General features: G+C 35.1%; 4 protein-coding genes across 5 annotated transcripts; 2 read left to right on the forward strand and 2 right to left on the reverse strand.

Annotated features, from left to right (window-relative positions):
- Positions 1 to 432: 432 nt before the first annotated feature.
- On the forward strand, positions 433 to 4,893 carry LOC110617729 (phenylacetaldehyde reductase). Its single transcript, XM_021760704.2, has 6 exons — positions 433 to 713; positions 1,397 to 1,566; positions 2,624 to 2,815; positions 3,651 to 3,813; positions 4,133 to 4,319; positions 4,631 to 4,893. Exons 1-6 carry the CDS (start codon positions 593 to 595, stop codon positions 4,773 to 4,775), a joined length of 978 nt encoding a protein of 325 aa, XP_021616396.2. The 5' UTR covers positions 433 to 592; the 3' UTR covers positions 4,776 to 4,893.
- Positions 4,894 to 6,323: 1,430 nt separating this feature from the next.
- On the forward strand, positions 6,324 to 8,253 carry LOC110617971 (NAC transcription factor 32). Its single transcript, XM_021760964.2, has 3 exons — positions 6,324 to 7,142; positions 7,329 to 7,612; positions 7,690 to 8,253. The coding sequence occupies exons 1-3, from the start codon at positions 6,710 to 6,712 to the stop codon at positions 8,251 to 8,253; spliced, it is 1,281 nt and encodes a 426-aa protein (XP_021616656.1). The 5' UTR covers positions 6,324 to 6,709.
- A 356-nt stretch (positions 8,254 to 8,609) lies between these two features.
- Positions 8,610 to 10,426, reverse strand: LOC110617972 (probable beta-1,3-galactosyltransferase 8). Its single transcript, XM_021760965.2, has 7 exons — positions 10,104 to 10,426; positions 9,971 to 10,035; positions 9,685 to 9,878; positions 9,251 to 9,596; positions 9,046 to 9,171; positions 8,850 to 8,959; positions 8,610 to 8,770 (listed from the first exon to the last, which is right to left on the reverse strand). The coding sequence occupies exons 1-7, from the start codon at positions 10,299 to 10,301 to the stop codon at positions 8,610 to 8,612; spliced, it is 1,200 nt and encodes a 399-aa protein (XP_021616657.1). The 5' UTR covers positions 10,302 to 10,426.
- Positions 10,427 to 10,880: 454 nt separating this feature from the next.
- LOC110617024 (filamin A-interacting protein 1-like) lies at positions 10,881 to 14,166 on the reverse strand. Of its 2 annotated transcripts, none has more exons than XM_021759603.2 (5): positions 12,931 to 14,166; positions 12,457 to 12,759; positions 12,131 to 12,316; positions 11,709 to 11,927; positions 10,881 to 11,613 (listed from the first exon to the last, which is right to left on the reverse strand). In XM_021759603.2, the coding sequence occupies exons 1-5, from the start codon at positions 13,372 to 13,374 to the stop codon at positions 11,200 to 11,202; spliced, it is 1,566 nt and encodes a 521-aa protein (XP_021615295.1). In that variant the 5' UTR covers positions 13,375 to 14,166; the 3' UTR covers positions 10,881 to 11,199. The 2 variants fall into 2 exon arrangements, with proteins under 2 accessions (XP_021615295.1, XP_021615296.1); XM_021759604.2 differs by having other exon boundaries at positions 12,131 to 12,307; positions 12,931 to 14,165.
- Between the last annotated feature and the right edge of the window lie 1,006 nt (positions 14,167 to 15,172).

The raw sequence follows: 15,172 nt of genomic DNA on the forward strand, positions 1-15,172 counted from the left end.
TGCAAACTTGCTCTTTTCTTTTTTTTCTTTTTTTTCTGTTTCAGCAGTTGCGGTTGTTGGAGGAGGAAAATAAATTTGATCGGATCCGGTTCGGCTGCGGTTATGTTATCGTTTCGTTGACTGGGCTTCGGCCCAGGCTGAATATAACATGCGTATTCGGTGGCGTAAACTTGAACAACTGGAGCAGTCGGGTGGCTTTTTTGACAAACTAAAAGACACGGCAGAAAAGCCTGTCGTATTTAATAAATTGGAAGTTTAAGGAAGCCAAAATCAAGGAATGTCCGTCGATTACTTGATTCTGTGTGACGTGGCCGTACCTACACCAGCACCAAACAAATTACCCGTACCATTAACGTCACGTGCGAAGTCATCACCGAATTATTGCCTACGTCCGTGCACACGAAAGCACAGCGTGATTACGGTGGGTACAAGGCCCCGTTGCCACTCTCTCGGGGGACTACTTTATAACTCATCCCTTAAACGAAGGCAGACATTCAGCAAGCTGAGGAGCTGCAGCTGTGGCCGATTGCCAAACAAGCAAGATCAATTGCAAGTAGAAGAACGAGGGGAAGAGAATAGAGAAAAAACCGAAATGAGCAGTGGCGCAGGGAAGATCGTGTGCGTCACCGGAGCCTCCGGTTACATTGCTTCTTGGCTTGTGAAGCTCCTTCTCGCCAGGGGCTATACCGTCAAGGCCTCTGTTCGTGATCCAAGTACGTATTCTTCTCTTTCTTCACCTAATTCCTTTCATTTTCCTTCTGATTGTTTAGCATTATTGTGGACATTTCTATTCGATCTTATTTTTCTTTACTTAGATTAGATCATTTGATCTCATTTAGGTACTTGATTATCGGTAAATAGTTCTAAAATTCAATTCATAATCGTTTACCACGGTTAGCCTCGAGGAAACGAATTAATTATATGTTATTCAAAACTTCGTGTAGGAATCAAAGTATTTAATATTTTATTTATAATAAAAAATTGATTAAGGTTGAACAGACTTGGGACCTTTCAGATTAGAATTATGCATGTGCACAAATCTACAGTAATTTTCTTTCCTTATTGGTACGAGAAATGCAATTCACAATTGGAATTTGGCAGCAATTGTACTTAGGGACACTGAAGCACGTAATACTAATGGTTTTGTCAAATCTTCTGTCGGTAAAACAGTTTCTGTTTAGTTTCAATTTAAACAACAATTCCATCAAGCCAACTGTACAGAAGACTGGCATTATAAATATCTTCCACCGGTACTATTTATTCATAATTTTGGGTATGTTTGGTTGATAATGACAGGATATGCTTGCCTATAATTCATAGCACAAGTTTCATCTATACAGTTATTGGCTTGCTTTTGAATGATTTGTTAATTGCTTTCTTTATTTTTCCTCTGCAGATGATCCCAAAAAAACTGAACACTTACGCGCACTTGAAGGAGCTGAGGAGAGGCTTCAGCTGTTTAAAGCAAACCTACTGGAAGAAGGTTCCTTTGATGCTGCTGTTGAAGGGTGTGAATGTGTTTTCCATACTGCATCACCTTTTTATCTTGACGTTCAGAATCCACAGGTGAGTCTTCCTTTATTGATCGTATTCAAATGTATGTTGTTTCTTGTAAACTTGTTTTTCATGAAATTCAAGAAAGAAGCTTAATGGTTTCCCAGAAGTATTTTTCCCATTTGACTTCTGTCTAGGATTTTGGCATTTCTGTATAGTTTGTAAATAGCACCTTTTGACATGATAATGAAAAGTTAAGAGATAGACACAGACAAGATATTCAGTGTATGTTATGACTTTGGTGATGATCTCTCTTGATTTCTGATTTCGGCACTCTTAAAATTGTCAGCAATTCTATGATGGCTTCCCGGATTTAGCATTCATGATTTAAGCACATTTGTATTTTGTAGTCTCAGTTATTGCAACATATGGTTGCACTATCACCTTTTCTTGATGTTCAACTTTTAAGGTGTTACACAAATTCATTTGGCTAGAAAGACCTGATTTGCTTGTATCTTCTATTTGTTGGGATGGTAAAATTCTCTTGAGATTCTGAGCATATTTTCAGAACACAGCCATTAGAATGTTGAAAATATTCTGCAGATTCTATATTTATTGTCAAGTTGCATGGTCTTATATTGGTATCTGATTCAAAATTTGTCCATGATACCTTTATTGTTGATTATGCTGTCATTTTCATCTAGGAACTTTTCACTTCTTTTGGAAGTTGTTTGTCTTAGATATTAATGTTTTTTTTTTGTCTATTTGTAGAATTAACCTATGAATATAAATCTTTTTAGCTTGCTTCTATTGTTTGTTCACCAGTAGAAGAGCATGAATTTCTGTAATTGAGTATATCAAAAGATACTTTTGCTTCTATTGTTTGTTCACCAGTAGAAGAGCATGAATTTCTGTAATTGAGTATATCAAAAGATACTTGTGCTTATAAAATTGGTGGGCATATTCCTACTAGAACAATTGTGATATCTCTTTTACCAATTGTTTAAGGATGTATGACATAAGAATCTTGTGGAACAATATTATGTATCTAATTGGACATCCGTTTGATATTTTTAATGTGTAAGCACTAAGCAGAACATATTATCTTATGTTTATCTTCTCATTTCAGGCTGAATTAATTGATCCTGCATTGAAGGGAACACTTAATGTTCTTAACTCATGTGCAAAAGTCCCATCAGTCAGACGAGTTGTCTTGACATCATCTATGGCTGCAGTTGCTTATAATGGAAAACCTCGGACTCCAGAAGTAATAGTGGATGAAACTTGGTTTTCTGATCCGGACTTTTGCAAGGAATCTAAGGTGTGGACATTCTCTACATCACCATGCAGAAAAAGTAATTGCTTATATATTTAAATTTATTGTCTCCATATCTTGCTCATCAAAGATTCTCTTGTTTTATTTTTTATACTTCTGTCAAAATTATACTAAACCATGTTTATATCCTAGCATGGGCTAACTTCTTACTATAAGTCTTGTAGATTTTGAGCTCCTGATTCCTGAATGTTTGTTTGCACATTGATAGGGTTGGGGTTGGGATTGAGGTTCATAAACCATTAGTGTTGAAACATACCAAGTACAGAGGGATCATTATTCTTAACATGCTTCCCTTCCTTGGTCAGATAGAGATCTTGAAATAGAGGTCTTCCTTCCTCTAATCCATACAGTACTCCATGTTCCTTTATATTTTGGCTAGTATAATACAGGATACTTCAATTTTTTTCCCCTTTCTTTATATATATTTGGTTCTACATTATCATAGTTGATTAAAATGGATCACATATAGGCCAATATTGTAAGGCTTTATGCAATGTTTGGTAGGCCATAATTCGTTGCAATCAAATTTTTAATAGAAAATTTTATGACATTATATTGCATTACAGTGTACTAAACATAGTCTTAGCTCTTTAAATCCATATTTGCTTTAAATTCCATAGTTGTCTGCAACAGATAGTTTCTTTATGGCTGGGTCCATTAAATAATTTAATGTCCACTAGCTTTTTTCTTAGTCCATTAAATAATTTAATGTCCACTAGCTTTTTTCTTAGTTGGTAGCATAGCATTATTTGCGCCATGTTACTTCTCTAGTGTATGAAATTCATCAGAATTTATTTTTCTCTCTTATTTTTACTTTTAGCTTTGGTATGTGGTCTCAAAGACCTTGGCTGAAGATTCTGCATGGAAATTTGCAAAAGAGAAGGGCATCGACTTGGTTAGCATAAATCCAGCAATGGTGATTGGTCCTCTTCTACAACCAACGCTAAATACTAGTGCTGCTGCAATTTTAAGCCTGATAAAAGGTATTTACTTGTTTTACAGTAGCAACTATAGAATTAATTGGGTCCATAGAAGGGATGTGTATCTATAGTGTTCCTTTTGTGTTAAATTTTTGTCATCCTGACATCTACATTTTGTTGTAGAAATCTGTTATATCGTTTACCAATATTATTTTTGGGGCTAAAAGTTATTTTACCTCTAGAACCTGAGCTATTACGATGTAATTTCATTTTCCAGTACTGTAAATCTTAATATGCAAAAAACTTATTATCCAGACTTCAGTAATACATTTTTCTTATTCCTAAGCATACACGTTTTTCTCACCTCTTTATTGAATGATAGGAGCAAACACTTTTCCCAATGCAACTTTTGGATGGGTGAATGTTAAAGATGTTGCCAATGCACATATTCAAGCATTTGAGATTCCATCTGCAAGTGGACGATATTGTTTGGTTGAGAAAGTTGCACATTGCTCGGAAGTAGTCAAAATTTTGCTAGAGCTTTACCCGGATTTCCAACTTCCAGAAAAGTAAAGTCTTTTTTTTGTTATTATTTTTTCCTTTCTAATTGTATTTATATTGGCTGATGATATAGTTACATAAGAATTGTCACTTCATATTACTCATGTGTCGTGTTATGTATGTATATATTTGTCCACTCGCATGTAGTTGATAAGAACATAAGAGAACATTATTTGGTTAAATGAGGTGAAAACATCATATGTTAGCTTACATTATATCTCCATAATTATTTTGTTGTATTGGTGGTAGATTTTCAAATTAGCTTTGTCGTTAAAATTAGCTGCTTTGTAGTTAAAATTAGCTTTATCGTTGTTTGCAGATGTGCAGATGATAAGCCTTACGTGCCAACATATCAGGTGTCTAAGGAAAAAGCAGAAAGCTTGGGTATTGACTTCATCCCTTTAAATGTGAGCTTACAGGAAACAGTTGAAAGCTTAAAGGAGAAAGGATTTGTCATATTTTAAGTATCTCTAACTTCGTGACCTTTTTGTGATATTAAATAAGCGAGTCGTGTGCTTCTCAACTCATTATTATATTCTTGGTTATGTTTATCTCGAAGAAATTATTTACATTTTGTAAGCATGCATTCCCTTCCCCGAGTTTCTTTTGAAATTTGAATAAAATAATAAATAATAAATATCTTAATTGCACCTAGATACTTTTGAAATTTGAATAAAATAAGTTTAAGAAAAAAAAAGTCTAAATCCAAATTTGCATGCTGTCATGCAACTGCCATACAACTTAATTAGTATCACTGAGATTGAGTATTAAAAAAAAGGTTTTTTTTTTTAAATATTAAAATATAATTTTTTTTAAAAAAGTTTTTTTTAATAATAAAAGATAATTTTAAAAAAAGTTTTTTTTTTAATATTAAAAGATGATATAAAAAAAATATTTATTACTTTTTTATAGAGAAACATTAATTAGATGAACAGTTCAAAATGGACTAATTTATAAATTTTTTTTATGTGCACAAATAAAAAAAAAGCATTTGAATCTTAAATGCGAATAAAAGAAATAAAAAAATAAATGTAAAATGTTTTTTTTTTTTAAGAAAGAGAGCATCAGCTCAAATAAAAATTAACTAGTTCCAAATTTTAATATTAAAATATCAATGTTAGAGAACAATTCTTGTACCAAGCGAACTAGCTTATAAACTATGTCTAATCTCAAATCTTCTATCCATTAAAAACTTGCACTGAATTGATTATATTTGAATTTGCAATTCTAACGGTGGTGGTTTCTTATTAAGGATGATCTTAAAATGATCAGACTCAATAACGGTATATGTCTTTTAAGGATGATCTTGAAATGATCAGACTCAATAATGGTATATATCTTCTGCCAGCAGAATTCTTTTATAGATGATCCAAACCTCAGCAGCAGCAATAGTAGTAGTTCTACTAAAAGAGACTTTGAAACCCTTTATCCTCTCACCAAGAGCATTTCGAGTGAAGTTTGCACCGATGGCCATTCAGTCCATCATCCTCCAGAATCCGTCAATATTTGAAAATATTTTCCAATGCTATCTTTAAAAAATTAATTTAAATTTTTTTTAAAAATATTTACTCATTATTTTAAGAAATGATTTTTTAATATTATTTAAATATTTTTTTAAAAAATAATTTAGATTTTTCTTTGCAACAAAACTAACTTTGTGTTGCATTTATCTTATGAAAAAGATCCTTCGAATCTTCTTCTTCAAATTTTAATCTCTATCGTTAGAAACGATTTGATTTTAAAAAATTTTTATTTTCAAATAAATATATAAGGAGCTCCTAATTTGAATTAATATTTTTTAAAATTTATTTTTCAAAATAAAAATAAAAAATTAAATAATTATTTTTAAGAAAAATTCTCAAGTGTAATTGGTTTATCAATGAATCCAATCTATTTATCTGTATTTTAAATTTATGATATATCCGATCCAAACAAAATTTTCTTATTATTTTTTTTAAATATTAGATCAGTAAGATGGGCTTTTATGAACTCAACTCTGAGTGAGGCAGGCTGTTAGCACAGCTGACTCTAAACGGATCTAAGTATTTGAATGTATTTGAATCTCTTATCGAATCGTAATCCATAGCAAATTAAATTAAATAATTTTTCAAAATTTATGATATTAAAATGTTTCAGATAAATATTATAATATAAAACTTTAGTTGATTCAGATTCAAATTCCTAAAATTCTATCCCTAATCACCCGCCATCCTCTCCAGGTTGTTTATCAGGAGTAGTACTCATATTTAAAGAACCAAAAAGCGGAGAAACAAAAAAAAAGAGAGCAAGTGCGAAAGAGAGAGGGAGGGAGGTAGGGAGGGAGGAAGAGTTTCAATACTTGTTACGTTTGCTAGAGTCGTTGCCTTCACCGGAAAAAATTCCTCCAAAGAGTCCAACTATGGAAGGAACAAATTCGGAAGCCAAGTTCTCTGTTACGTCCATTCATCAATCGGTTTTCAAAACCCATTCAAATCCCCAAGCCTTCTCTGCTGCTTCTCCTTCGTCTGCTTCCACTTCTTCCTCTTCATCATTTGGCCATTGCAATTCAAGACTACCCTCTCAAAGCCTCGCCTATGTTAATTCTCCGGCAGATGGAATAACCGCGTCTGCTTCTGTTGATGTTTCAGATAGAGACCTATTCAAGGCCAGCAACAGAAGTAAAGCCCTTGATATTCCTTTTCTTGATTCTTTTCCACCTGGTTATCGTTTTTCCCCTTTTGACGAAGAGCTCATCGTTCATTACTTGGACAACAAGGTTGCCAATCGCCCTTTGCCAAAAAACAAGATCATGGAGGTTGATCTTTACAGCTATAATCCCGAAGATCTTGCAGGTTCTTGTTCTTTGCAAACCTCTTCTTTTACCGACTATATATATATATATATATATATATATATATATAAACATATATGATATGCAAATCTTGTTTCTTTTTTGCGTACAAATTTAAGTTATTAAACTGTTTTTCAATCACCATTAACGTGGGGATTAAGCCTATGTTTGTTTGAACAATGAATAGTGGAGTATCGGCACTGCGGGGAGAAAGAATGGTACTTTTTTACACCGAGGGACAAGAAGTATCCAAACGGAAGCAGACCACGTCGAGCAGCCCGTAATGGATTCTGGAAAGCAACCGGAGCTGATAAATGTATCAAGCATGGAAACAAGGTGGTTGGATATAGGAAGGCACTTGTTTTCTACACGAGAACGATCCATGAGAGTAAAAAAACGAACTGGATCATGCATGAATATAGGGTCAGCAATGCACCTCCACGAACCAAAACGAGTGCCAATGACATGAGGGTAATATAATTAATTAAATAATTAATTTTCTCATTAATATTTCCTTTCTTTGATTGATTCTTTTATCTCTTTGGCAGTTGGACGACTGGGTTCTGTGCAGAATATACAAGAAAGAAGGCAAAGGCAATACCAAAAATCGACAGTCTAATGAAGAACAATCTCCACAACAGTTAGATGCTGCTGCTGCCAATGTTGCTATGGGAGTTGAAAATGAAAGCGAAGCTCCAGGCTACACAAACACTCTCGGTGAGTATCAGCAACATGTTCCAATGCAAATGCAAGAGTTTCCACCTTCATTTTCACACGTTCCTCCTCTTGACAATAACCTCGCAATGAACAACTATGGTGGTCATAACCAAGCAATGTTCGGAGCTCTCAATTATCAACAGGGAAGTTTTGTTGAACCCAAGTATGTATCTTATGGGGCTTATAATATTTACGGTGCTGATATGGCACCACCAATGCTAGAGCCCATTCAGATGGTTCCTGCAAATCAGAACGTGTTCACCTCTAGATATTTGAATGAGAATGGTTGTGAGTTGAAGGCAAGGTCATCAGAGGATCAGTATGAGTGTTGTTATTTAAATTATGAGGAGAATGCTGATGACGCAATGGGTACGCAGGTACCTCCTCCGCCATAGTTGTTGTTGTTGTTGTCAAATTATGTAGAGATTGGTGACTTTTGATGATTGACGGTCATGATTTGGTTATCTAGTTTGATTGCTTTGTAGGAAACATCTATTATTATCTGTCCAGTGTGGTTTATTTTTCCACAATATATTTCTGATTGCTTTTTCTTTCTTTCTTTCTTTCTTTCTTTCTTTTTTGGTATGCTATTTCTTCATGGTTGAACTCATAGATTTTAGTTAGATGCCTTACTATTGGTTTATCTTAAAATAATAGTATTTGTTTATTTTAATTTTGATTAAAATTAAAATACATCTCTATTGGATGTGTTTGGCAAAATCTCATAATTAATAGAATAAATGTATCCTAATTAATTGAAAACATCAATCTTCCAAACACTCCCTTCTCCTTCTCCTTCTCCACAAGAATTGTGTACTCGCTTCATCCTCTCCACTGATTTGCATATTCCGCTACATCCCCAATCGAAGGACGCCACGCATATGTTTCCTGCTTGGGCCTTCCATTCACAATCTGATATCATATCATCGCCATTTAATTTCACTACTATTTCAATCGTACGGTTAAATATATATATATATATATATTTTACCTGGAGGGGTCCCACAACACATGGAATGCTCGTCCACGTGTTCAACTTCCAATCCGATGAACCACGACCCCAGTGAAACGTCTTCGTTTGCATATCTATGCAATATTGGTCTGCAAAATTTTACATAACCGATTTTACTAATAAAATATTTTTACTTATACTAAATATTTATTTTATACTTGAAAAATAATCTTACGAGTTAATAGAGATATAAGAAGCAAGATCCTTAGAGATGGCATAAATTTGGCCAGTTGCATGTCGAAAGTATTTGTTCCCTTCTTCTCCAAATTTCCAGTACTCTGGTTCATGATACTTTTCTCCTCTGCCATCCAAATATAATCTAAATTTTTCAACTTTTTATAAAAATATATAAAAAAATTTTCTTCATGAAAAGGACTTACTTTTGAGAGAGAACAGGACCAGACTTCATGCAGCCGACGTAAATCCTAGGCTTGGATCGGTATTTAGCTAGAGTGGTAGCTAGCATACCTAAATTGACATGAACGTCGTCGTCTACCTTGACGTAGAACTCGGCGTCCCATATAGCCACCGCCGTGGAGAAGTATAATCTAGTCTTGGTGGAAAGTTGATGATAACCCTCCACATGATTCAACCTAAGGAAGTCTTTGTATTCTTCCTCTTCTGAGTCTAATGCTTTATCAAGAAATCCACCTGGTCTCGCACTGTGTCCTATCACAAACCTTATCACAATCCCTTTCTCTTTCTCTAGTTCATTCAATTTGTTTCCTGCATGGATCCATCATTTTCTCTATTACCCATCCTTTGTTTTTCTGATTTAGTTAAGGTATGGAGAAAGATAGAGAAAGAAGGAGACCTTTTGGCATCCAAGTTTCTCGAACTGAGTCTCGGCGTTTTCTGCTGCTGAATGCTGTGTTAATTCCAATTACAACAAATGCTTTTTGCAGAGAGTGATTTGTGGATCTTTCTAGTGAAAGTTGGCTGCTTGATTTGCTTGTTTTAGCTGCTGTTAGCTCCATTTCTAACGTTGAAATTGTATTCTGAAGCGACCTGTATATATATATATATAGAAAGAAGAAAAGAAAGATACAAGACTTAGCATTAATGAATTTAGAAAGAAGGGATTAACTGAATTAGCTTACTTGATTGCTTGATGGGTCTTCCTAACTTCTCCGATGATATTCCCAGGTTTTCCTTCAGCCAATTTCTAAGAATTTCATATCCAATGTTAAAAAAGATACAAAGAAAAGGATGAGGTGAAATAATTAAACTTACACGCTTGTGATCGCAATCTCGTTTCACTTCCTGCAGCTTCTTCATATAATGAGAAACGACAGGAATATTCTGATGATCCTTTGTTTGTGAAGTTGAAGAATGATTCCATGTCCGACTAGTAAACAGCGAGCCTGCGATGAAGCTGATAATGCACAGTACAAGAATTGTTTTTCCTGAATTAATTGGTTTCGCTCTCATTTTCCTGGAGTCCCTGTCAAGCTGCCACACTCCCCCAGTCCTTCCAACAGCTTCTTTCTTTAAGAAACAGCCTGATTTTTGTGTCCTTGATGAAAATTTTCATTAAAAAAAGACAACTGAATACCGTGTTCTCTAACAACATCTAGTAATTTATATTACTCTTCTTTGCAAGTAATTGAGCAACAAGAAATATTTGTTTTTTTTTTCAATTGAAATTAAAATCACTCTATATGAATCTGCATTAATGATTTTTACAAGAGGATAGAGATCATGAGTTAGAAAATAACATTAGTAGAAAGAACATTGCATATATACCTTTAAAGGGAGGAGTGATCATATGAGATTATGATGCAAAAAGAGACTGTCTCTAGAGCAAAATCTTCATACTTGGTAAGCTAATGAAGGCACACAATTGTTTCAGACAATAAATATGAAGGAGTTTCAGTTGCCGAGTCGGCAGTTCAATCATGTGATTTTCATGGTTCAACAAACCTTTTCTTTCATTCTATCATTCTCATTGGCTGCATTTGCGTGCATGTTGAGAATTTTGCTGCGTAAGAGAGAGAGAAAACCAGAGCTTTTAACAATTTGAAGCAGAAGACACCCATTTTGATTGCTTAGTTTCTGCTTAATTGGAACATCGGACACATTTTTAGGCCATTTCATGCGCCTAATTAAGAGGATTAATGTTGGAGATCACTTCACATTTGCACATTCATGTTCAGGGATTAGTAGCTAATCACAATTTCTTTCTTTTCTTAATCCTAATCACCAAAATCCATAGAAATCAAATGGTAATTAATAATTCCCACAAGCTCTTTTTTTCATATGGAAACTGGAATGGTCATAACTCACAAGTATCTCAGTTTAGAAACTTGAAAAGACAGAATTCAGGACATTAAGAATCTCTCATTACATTGGCAGGCAGGGGACAGTGCAAAGGAAAAACTGCCCTGCTATTTTGCCTGACCAATGTTGGTGAATTTCCTAGATCTCTAAATGGTGAGCGTTTTGTCTCATTAATTCTGCTGCTACATGTTGGTTGTTTTTTTCTTCTATCTCCCAAGCTCTCCTGCTTGCAGCAATCATCATTTGGTTGCCGATTTTCTTTCAGTCGACAAACCAATACTCGTTTCTCCATCTCGTTTGGTGAGTCATGCAAATTTGCTGCCGAACTTTTGGTCCTGCTTGTTTCTTCTCTGGTTTTTTCCTTCCTCAGCTTTTCAAGCTCGGCTCGGAGCAAAATTGCCTGAGCTTTTAGATCATTTGCCTTTGCTTCAGAGGACAGGGCTTTTCGTCTCCATTCTTTCACCTATACAAGACAGCCCAACATCTTAATTCCTCCATTTGTATAGCAAAATGCAGACTTAGAGACGAAAAAACTTGAGCAAAACTTGGTGTACTTACAGCAGAGTGTAGCAATTGAATTTGATGATCATAATCGAGTGCTCGATCTTCCCAAAAATCTCTAGAAGCCTGCAATTCCTCCATCTCATCCCTGACTTGCCCCAGCATCTCTTGCATTTGCGACCATTGCTCTGTCTCAGCCCGAACTTGCTCCACAACCCTTTGCACTATTGCCTTGCAGCATCCTGAACATGCTCTCTCTTCATAGGGCTCTCTCTCCTGTACCAGAAATCTATCAGCTTTAAGACACTTGATTATCTAACTTATCCCAGTTATGGAGATTTTTAATATCGCTGGACCATGAAACTACTGCTCTTCCTAGAGTATATTGCACTTAGTATAAGGTGTTTGGGTCCGTTCATAAAATTGTTATTGAATAGTTGAGAGAACTGATCAAATCTAGGAGTCAAAAAAGATGGCACCTTGCAGGGTTGCCTCACTGAAGATGAAGACAGCTCCGATGATTCGATTTGCTTGGAAGTGGCAGCAAAATTCGAACTAGTAGCCTCTGTAGAGAGCATCAACCCATATTCAAATTCCATCCTCTCTAATAGACTCCCATTTGACAGTCCCTCCATTTTCCTTCTGAGGACCTCCATCTGCACATTCTTTAGTAGAAAACGTTTAGAGTTGGTACTGGAACATAATAAAGAAACAATAAAGGAAATCAAACTTCAGATTCAATTAGTTGTTATCCATTTCCAATAATGATCAAGTATAATAGTGAAGAGGAGAAATTAAATGTTACATTGCTGCTGCTGCTGCGAGTTGAAACAAAATTTTCTTTGGTGCTGCTAGAAGTATTGATGGACAAGCTTGCTTCTGCCATCTCTTGAATCTCCTTCACATATATCTCATCTGATCCTCCTGAGAACTTCTCTAGCCGTCTTTGAAGAAGAGATGCTTGTTTGTCAAAATTGCTGCACTTTCGAACATCTAGATCTTTATTCCTTGATCTTCTTTGCAACTTATCTAGTTTCTCAACCAATTCAATGATCCCTTCCTCCAAAACCACTCTTGCATTCTTTCCATCGCACATCTTTTCTCTCCCCTAGAAAACAAACAGAAAAGTAAAGTAATTAAAAGTGAGGTCATCTTTTCTTTCTCCCTGCAGTCTCTGAAGAATTTAGGTATAATTTTCATTTCTTTGTTATTATTTCTACACCCACAATCCATTGAAAAACGCAGAAATGAGACAGAGAAGGGAAAGAGAGATACTAACAGAAAGCAGAGTTTGAACAGCAGATCTCAAAGCCCTTTCGACGTGGACCCTTCTCCTCTCCATTTTCTTCACAGCAATCTCTCTCTCCATCCTTAGCAAATTACACTCTGCCCTCAACATCTCAGCTTGAAACTTCCACTTCTCCTCCTCCATCACCACGCTTTCTCTTCTCTCTACTCTCTCTCTCCTCTCCTCACTCTGATCATCCCCTCCACCACTCACTGTTACAATGGGCATAACCCCTCTTGTAAACTCTCTTTCTTGATCAAACAAAGTCTCCAGCTTACCTTTCCTGTTTCTTTGTAAACCGGACTTGGCAGCACTAGCCTTTGCTGGTGGTTTCCTGCGAGGCAACTGCAGGATTCTTGGTGCTGGTGGCGCTGGTGGGTATTGCCGTTTTGGCCTCCTTGCTGTCAATGTTGTTATTATCGTTGCTTTGTCCATGCAACACCGACGTTAGCTCTTTCTTCCTTGATTTGATACAGAGGCAGCAATCTTGGTTTACTGGGTGTTGTGTTTTACTTGTAGAAAAGCAAGACTTTAGAGCCTGAACAAAAATTTGATAGCAAATATTCCTCTTTTGGATGGTGCTTGTCTAACAACAGTCCAATGTAAGAGAAAGTTTGAAACGCTTCGAAATGATTGATACAAATTTATAACAACCCCATTTCCTATTGGTGGAGAAATGGGTTTGTGTTTAAGATATTGAAAGGAGAGAGATTTGAATAGAAAATTTCTACCAACTTCCCTTTTGGTTTGAAAATGTCCTTGTTTTGTTTGATTGCAGAGGCTATTGCAGTGGACTGCTGGGGATGGGGTTTTAGTTAGACAGAGCGTCAGTTTGGATGTGGGAATTTGGACTTTTGTGGCAGAAACAGTACCAGATGTTCCTCATGATTTGAAAACACTGAAGAAAAATGGTTGATAGGATGAGGAGAATTTAGAAAGAGAGAAAATATTAGCGATAATAAAATCAAGAAATGTACCAGATTGATATGAAACAGATAGAGATATTGAGAGAGCTGGATGCCTATCCTATTAACGGCTATATTTATCAGCTTTTTATTTGAAAAATAGAGGCTTTGTTGCATATTTTAATTGCAGGTGGCGAATTAGGCTTGTATCTATCAGGGTTTAAAAGAGGTTTTGTGGGTGGTTGTGGATTCTGCAGAGAGAGAGAGAGAGAGAAAAGCACAGGCGTGCAACCTCGTTATGTGAAAGGAACAGTGATTTCAAATGAAAGGTGTGAGTGTTTCCTTCTCTTGTGCTGCTTGCTAGTTTATTTCCTTGACTTAATTTATTATTTTTTTAAATATTAAAAGCTGAGAAGGATCTGTCATCCCGCTTTTGCCCTTCACAATCAGACAGCCCTCACTAGTCACTACCATAAGATTGTGGAATATACATATAGTAATAATTCTTATTCTAATGTTAATTAATTAATATGTTCAAATCTTTCCGTAATGCTCTCCAAATAGTAAAACTTTGGTTTTTCTGAAAAAAAAAATGTTTTTAACAAATATTTTTTATTTTTTAATAAAAACATTTTATGTAGAACAAAATAATTTATTTTAGTGTTTAATTTTAATTTAAAAATAAGATTTTTAAAAATAATTATTTTTTAAAAATAATTTATTTTTATTTTGATCAATAAATTTTTTTAAAATATTTAATAAAGACGAAAGCTCGTAGAGAAAGTTTAGAAGAGAATTCTGTCAAAAAACTGGGCTAAGTGGAGAAACGATAAATGATTCAAAATTTGAATGTAACATAACGTTTAATTGACGTGAAAATCGTGTTGGTAGCATCTTAAAATATTATAACGTTTAAAGACAGCAGCAGAAAACAAGGCTAAGTGGCATATCATATCAGTGTCCAATTGCTCTTTAAGCTGTACAATTTAGAGAGGATGATTAGGCAATTAATTTTAAAAAAAAATAAAAGAAAAGAAAAAATGAGAGGGTGCGTGCCGTTAAAGGTGATGCGATTAGTTAAAATGTTTAATTAATGAGCCGCAGGGGGAGTTTTCTTCATCTTCTGCTATGCTATGGTGTGATGTTTACAGAGTTTCTCTCAAGCGATTGATCATTTTCAACACTGACAGACTTTCATTCCGCAGATTCTCTTGATTTTCACGTCCTCTGTGTAGCTTTGTTGCTGCAGTTTTTAATGTCGTTGCCCTTTGCCACTATCCTTTCCTTGGACTTTGCTACAGCCTACATGCCTCATTTTTTAATCCATT

This window comes from Manihot esculenta, chromosome 6, assembly GCF_001659605.2.
Source record: "Manihot esculenta cultivar AM560-2 chromosome 6, M.esculenta_v8, whole genome shotgun sequence".
NCBI lineage: Eukaryota > Viridiplantae > Streptophyta > Magnoliopsida > Malpighiales > Euphorbiaceae > Manihot > Manihot esculenta.

Coding starts and splice junctions, on each gene's coding strand:
- LOC110617024 (XM_021759603.2), bottom strand. CDS start 13,374: ATGGACAAAGCAACGATAATAACAACATTGACAGCAAGGAGGCCAAAA. Junction 12,760..12,930: donor CTGTTCAAACTCTGCTTTCT/GTTAGTATCTCT, acceptor TTTGTTTTCTAG/GGGAGAGAAAAGATGTGCGA. Junction 11,614..11,708: donor TTCAATTGCTACACTCTGCT/GTAAGTACACCA, acceptor TGTCTTGTATAG/GTGAAAGAATGGAGACGAAA.
- LOC110617971 (XM_021760964.2), top strand. CDS start 6,710: ATGGAAGGAACAAATTCGGAAGCCAAGTTCTCTGTTACGTCCATTCAT. Junction 7,143..7,328: donor TAATCCCGAAGATCTTGCAG/GTTCTTGTTCTT, acceptor AACAATGAATAG/TGGAGTATCGGCACTGCGGG. Junction 7,613..7,689: donor CGAGTGCCAATGACATGAGG/GTAATATAATTA, acceptor TCTCTTTGGCAG/TTGGACGACTGGGTTCTGTG.
- LOC110617729 (XM_021760704.2), top strand. CDS start 593: ATGAGCAGTGGCGCAGGGAAGATCGTGTGCGTCACCGGAGCCTCCGGT. Junction 2,816..3,650: donor ACTTTTGCAAGGAATCTAAG/GTGTGGACATTC, acceptor TTTTACTTTTAG/CTTTGGTATGTGGTCTCAAA. Junction 3,814..4,132: donor AATTTTAAGCCTGATAAAAG/GTATTTACTTGT, acceptor ATTGAATGATAG/GAGCAAACACTTTTCCCAAT.
- LOC110617972 (XM_021760965.2), bottom strand. CDS start 10,301: ATGAGAGCGAAACCAATTAATTCAGGAAAAACAATTCTTGTACTGTGC. Junction 10,036..10,103: donor GAGATTGCGATCACAAGCGT/GTAAGTTTAATT, acceptor TGAAATTCTTAG/AAATTGGCTGAAGGAAAACC. Junction 9,879..9,970: donor AAGACCCATCAAGCAATCAA/GTAAGCTAATTC, acceptor ATATATATACAG/GTCGCTTCAGAATACAATTT.